General features: G+C 40.6%; 1 protein-coding gene and 1 non-coding gene across 2 annotated transcripts in view; both read right to left on the bottom strand.

The window, feature by feature from the left end:
• Nucleotides 1-659: 659 nt before the first annotated feature.
• Nucleotides 660-741, bottom strand: trnas-cga (transfer RNA serine (anticodon CGA)). The gene has a single exon. It is a non-coding gene; the product is annotated as a tRNA-Ser (tRNA).
• Nucleotides 742-1840: 1099 nt separating this feature from the next.
• Nucleotides 1841-6326, bottom strand: part of cavin2b (caveolae associated protein 2b) — a 6966-nt gene continuing 2480 nt past the window's right edge. The window contains exon 2 of the mRNA XM_017481012.3: nt 1841-3259. Coding sequence (XP_017336501.1) covers nt 2420-3259 — 840 coding nt within the window. The 3' untranslated portion in view covers nt 1841-2419. The remainder of the gene's footprint in view (nt 3260-6326) is intronic.

The raw sequence follows: 6326 nt of genomic DNA, 5'->3' as shown, positions 1-6326 counted from the left end.
TCCTATTTTGTTTCATTCATTTTACAAATTAATATTAGAAATATTATATTGCTATGTCTCAAAGCTCTTATATTGCAACAGCTTCCCGATGCAGCTATGAGAATGACTTCAATACGTTCTTCTTTTGTCAAAGATTTTTAAAGGCTATCTGAAAAGTTATATAAATATACACACACATATACACATATATAGAAGTGGATGTCCACCAACATCCACTGACGAAGGAACAACTGACGTGATGATAGCAAACATAGTCCTCTATAATATAGAATGTATATAAGCAAGATCAATTTTGGAAGACATTTTGCTAAAAAGTGTTAATTTCTCTCTCTACATGGAGACTTTTGGGACACCCTGTACAATAAAGGAATAAAAATTCTTGCAGACTGTATTTATGATAGTTATTCCTGAACTTTGGAGCTGACAGTGTGCAAATTTCTGCTGACTGATGTGTGTAGAAACTCAGCAGCTTTACTGCATGAACATTTTACACACAGCACATTAGGAGCATTTTAAAATACACTTTACTGTATATCTGTACATACAAATGTGGAATAGGATATATTCCTTCTGTTTGAACCCAGAATCATTTGCACTAAACTATTAAATGAGGTGTTTAAATTTTATATCTGACTCTTTAGTGGAAGTTAAAAGTGGATCGTCACGAACAGGATTCGAACCTGTGCGGGGAAACCCCATTGGATTTCGAGTCCAACGCCTTAACCTCTCGGCCACCGTGACAGCACGAAGAAAAGCTCTGATTACCTTGTTATATATAAAAATATATATCAGAAAGTAGGCGATTAAACGCAACCTGCGTCTAACGCGAAATCGAGTGATATTCAGAGTCAGTAAACAGCGCAGCTTCCAAGCTTTCAATATCTGAAGGACAAAACAAATCACTTTTAAATTTACTGACGAACTTTACTTTTATCTAACACCGACCGTAACAACACAACAACATTATTTTACCGCCTTTTTTTTCTAATGTGGTATTTAAAATGTTTTTTTTTTTCGTGCCCGCCATGTTGTCGTTCAGATAAAGAGAAAAAACTACAGTGAAGCGAACAGACCACTGGGAGGCGCTAAATGACGAACAGCAGCGTTAATGAGAACCTACAGTACACGCTTACAAACAAAACGGTTCTGTAATGGTTCCTTCAATAATTCTGAACCCTGTTTTAGTCTGTATACCCCAATAAACTCAGGGCTGAATATTCTATAACAGACTGTGTGATAGCGTGTGTCTCTGTGTCAGATTATACGATGAAGCTCCGCTAACGATGGACCTGAGGTTAAAGACATCACTACATTCGGCTCATGTCATCCATTATGATCCGGAAATTACCTGGTGCAGAAAATAAACACACACATTCTTCACAGAGAGCTTAGAGGAGATTTTTCTGTCCATTAGGATGTTTCGTTTACGTTCCTCCATCGTCACTACTGTATCTGTAGCTGTGTCTTGAGTTTGTCGTCATCCTGTTGGTGAATTTTAGACGAGCACAATAGCAGTGCTCTCACTCTGAGACTTTAATTTGACTGAAATTTGACTGTCTTTGGTTGCAGTGGCAATAAATATGTTATGTGACGTTCTAAGATGCTGATCTCAACTCACTACCATTCTTTTACGATGTGACATTTTTCCCTGTGAGAGCAAAATTTGGCTGAATATTGTACCACGTAAAGCTGGCATTAGTTTCCAAAAACTAGAGTTCTGCTTGGTTCTCTATGTGAAATGTTCATGTGGTGTAGCTGCTGACTTTCTAAATACAACAACCAGCAGAAATCTGCACACCGTCTGCTCCAAAGTTCAGAAATAACAATCATAAACACAGTCTGAGAGTTCAGAATCTTTATTTCTTTATTGTAGCACAATACAGAAAGAGGTGCACAGGCAACAAGGCAAGTGAAGACGGTTATGAGTTATTCATCATCATCACGTTCTTTGGCAGCATCGGTTATTTCAATAATAGCTTTAAGAGTGAAAATAAAGATTAAGGTTTAGTACTTCACTAATATTTCAGTAAAGTTTAGAGAGTCACACAAATAAAGATCAGAGATTAAAGACGTTAAACAGTAGTGTTCAAATATTGTAGTGTACTTTTTTTTAAAGACGTTCAATTCACACCTAAAGACAGTATGTGGTGTATAGACAGTGTTTCAGTAAACTTTTAAATAAAAGTTTACATTATACACTCGAAATATTAAAATTTTGGATTTTAGAGACATCAGCAGAGGCGTTTCTGATAAACACTGTTTACACTTACATGGTTTTTCCTCTTTATATTAATTCCAATAAAAAATGTAGACTTATTGAGCTCTCAGCTCACTCTGGAGATGCTCGCTTTTCATCAAAACATAATCATTTCCTATTTATCTTCACCAAGGTCAGCAGTAGGAGCAGAATGAACCAGCTTTAAGACCTTTTCTCTACAGCAGTGCTCTCCTGTTCACCTTCATCACCTTCCTCTCTCTCTCTCTGCTCCTCCTCCTCCTCTTCCTCTCTGTGCAGTGCATTGTGGTATATGTGAGAGGTTTCCTGTGGCAGAGTGGCTGAGAGTGCATACTCAGCCATGAGCCCCTCTGTGATTGACAGCTCGTTCTCGGCACCATCATCCAGTGACACTCCCTCCTTCTCCATTTCCACTTCCTCCTTCTCAACTTCCACTTCTTCTTTCTCCATTTCCACTTCCTCTTTCTCCACTTCCACTTCCACTTCCACCTCCTCCTTCTCCACTTCCTCTTTCTCAGCCCCTCCCATCTTCTCCTTGGCCAGTTCCTCGGGCTCCACATCCTCCTCCTGAGCTGGAGCGAGGTCAGTGTGGATCTCACTGAAGGTCTCGTGCTCAGCATGTTTCTCACCTCCTTCTCGATTCTTCCTGATGTGGAAGATTTTAAACGAACCATCCTTGTTCTTCTGACTCAGACTATTCTTTATCTTCTCACGTTTCTCCACTGAGACAATCTTGTTCATCTTCTTCTCAAAGTTCTCACGGGAGAAGGCCTTCTTCAGACTGTCCACCTTCTTCAGACTGGAACGTTTCATCTTCTCAGCGCGAGATTTCTTTAGAGGTTCCATCACCTCCAAAATCTCATCCTCATCCTCCTCTTCATCAAGATCCTCATCTGAGGAAAGTTGGACGGTGTGAAGCTCCGTTTCTTCCTGTGTGCGGTTAGCATCAGGAGAGAGGGATTTGTTTTCAGCATCATGAATCGAATCCTTCATGAACACACTGGAGGGGATCTCATTCTTGTCCTGCAAAAAACAAACACACACACTCGTCATGTTTTACAACAAATATGAACACACACACACACACACACACACACACACACACACACACACACACAAACACCATCTCATATAACTCCCTGGGTGAATACCAAAGCAGACCAGGAATTTAATAACAGTGTGAAGTGACGACAGAGAAATGATGTAAAATGCAGTAGATAAAACGTCCTCGGGTCACAGCAGCAAGTGACAAAGCGACACGAAGATTGGAAGGAAGTACCAGAAATCCTTGGTGTCTCTGGTGAGTGTCTGTAGCAGAAATTAACACAAAATCAAGCAAACTCTGCAACAGTCAGAGGAGTTTACAATTTTTAAAATTACTGAGAGACTCATCATGTGACGTCATCACCACGCGCTTTCAGCCAAAGCCGTTTTCAATTCACGTGTCGAACATGAGTACAGATAAAACCATTTACCAACAAACTTCACTGTGAAAGAGCGTGCAAAACAATTTCCTGCAATTGCAATTTCGCTAATTCAAGTAGTTTTCTGCAAAAAAAAAAAAATCACAAAAAACTCTGCAAGTTGCATCACAACAATCACAAAAAAACTCCACGAAATCCTGTACGGACTGTACAGCTACTATTGTTTCTCACTGGAACTAAAAAATTAGCTGGATGGGCCACACCCACAAACGACAAACCAACACCCGAAACTCATTACCTGCTATGAATTTACCTTTCATGTGCCTTCATTCCTTTCACAAAATCTTAAAACTGATTTTTATTGTTTGTGAACTTACGTTATTTTGAAATGCATTGTTTTAGTCAAAGACCGAGTCACTGAGGCACTCAAACACTACAGAGCTAATCTCTAAACTTTTAATCATTCTGCCTTCAGCTGTTTATACATTAAAGCAACTGTGGAGAGAAGCATCTGCCAAAGGTTAAGATTTCTGGGACTGAGAGAGAGAGAGAGAGAGAGAGAGAGAGAGAGAGAGAGAGAGAGAGAGAGAGAGAGAGAGAGAGACTTTGAAAGTCTTTTATTTTAACCATTCATGATGTGTCCACCATTTTCACATCAAATAAATATTTTAGCTATTTTAAATATCAACTTAAATAAATAAATAAATAGTGAGAAAGAGAGACAGACAGAGAGAGAGAGAGAAAGACATCGTGGAAGACAGGGTGAAGGAATTCAAACCTAGCAGAACTCAGAGTTTCCACTGAAAGGGGGGGGGGGGATGGGGAGGGTTGATCGAGGCAGCTGGACCACAGTATCACACACACACACACACACACACACACACACACACACATACACATGCACACACACTACATGGTTATCGGAGTGTATGTGAGGAATCCATGAAGGAGTTGGAGTTGTTGCTGTTAGTGATAACATAAAGCATTCCAATCAGAAATCAGAATGACATCACACAAGAGTGAGTGTGTGTGTGTGTGTGTGTGTGTGTGTGTGTGTGTGTGTGTGTGTGTGTGTGTGTGTGTGTCTTGCCTGTGGCTTCGTTCTAATCTCCTCAGTCAGGAGAGCTCTTGTAGGAAAGCTTACATGACCGACCTGAATAACAGGAAGTGTGAGAACTCAGGAAGTGGAAACTTCACTCAGAATGAATGTGAGACGGAGCGGGACTGAGAGTGTAAACCATGTCACACTGCGGGGACCTTGTTTTAATCCTTTAATATATTAAACACACACACACACCCCCTACATTACTGCCCTGACCCCTAACCCCTAAAAATTAGGGTACTAATCAGGCCACTCTTCTGTGTAACTCTGCCCACACACCCACACACTCTTGACCCCACCCCTTCTCTCTAAACCCTGCCTCTTATTCCTCTTAGGAATATGTAAAAGGATCATCTCACCTGATTGGTGCAAATAGAATTGTTTTATTTTGAAATGTGATGAACATAACACACTACAGAACCATTAACTATAACACACACACACACACACACACACACACACACACACATGGATACTGGAGTGTGTCGTGTGAGGAATTCATGAAGTGGTTGGAGTTGTTGCTCTTAGCAATAAGTTTGAAGCATTCCAGTCAGAATTAGGTGTGTGTGTGTGTGTGTGTGTGTCTGTGTGTGTGTGTGTGTGTGTGTGTGTGTGTGTGTGTGTGTGTGTGTGTGTGTGTGTGTGTGTGTGTGTTTTGGTTTGAAAAACTTGCATAAAATGATTAGCATGTGATTTGTTAAGTGTAGCAGTACACACACACACACACAGACACACACACACACACGCACGCACACACACACACATTCCCACACAAACACACACACACAAACAACTCACACACATATGCACACACACAAACACACACACACAGATAACAGTGCACTCCATAATAGGGAGCGTGCTGATATGTTCCCACTAAGACTCTTGTCTCTGTGTGTGTGTGTGTGTGTGTGTGTGTGTGTGTGTGTGTGTGTGTGTGTGTGTGCGTCTAGTACTTTTCACATGGTGCTCTGGAATGTAGAGTGTTATGGATTGGAGCTTCAGGGTTTGCTGCCAAATAACCCTTTAAACCTTTAAGTATTTCTCCACTGAGGTGGTTCTGATAAACAGAACCTGTAGAACCTTCAGAACCTGTAGAACAGTTGTGTGTTTCAACCAGAATGAGAAACAAACTGTTATCTAATGTGTGTGTATAATGAGAGCAAAACTTGTGGTTTTGAAGAACCTTTGACTTCGCCCCAAACACTTAATATCATCAGTTCTCACACCCCCTAAAGTGAGAGCTCAGTGTATATTAAAATGAGGTGTGTGTAGTGTACATGGTGAGGACACGCCCATCTCTGTGATATATACACCTCACTAATCCTGTCTGAATCATTCAGAATTACTACACATGTCCTCTACACTGTACACACACACACACACACACACACACACACACACACACACACACACTGCACTTTAACACACACAGTCTCTCTCTCTCTCTCTCTAGATAGCCTTTTTAGGCATTGACGAGACTATGCTATAAAACACACATTTTCTGCTCTAAACTTCAACTGTGTGTGTGTGTGTGCCTTAGTCTCTCAGGAATGTCACACAA

This window comes from Ictalurus punctatus, chromosome 12 (genome assembly GCF_001660625.3).
Source record: "Ictalurus punctatus breed USDA103 chromosome 12, Coco_2.0, whole genome shotgun sequence".
Lineage (NCBI taxonomy): Eukaryota > Metazoa > Chordata > Actinopteri > Siluriformes > Ictaluridae > Ictalurus > Ictalurus punctatus.
The sequence above is the reverse complement of the archived record's forward strand: the minus strand, read 5'-3'. Positions and strand labels throughout refer to the sequence as shown.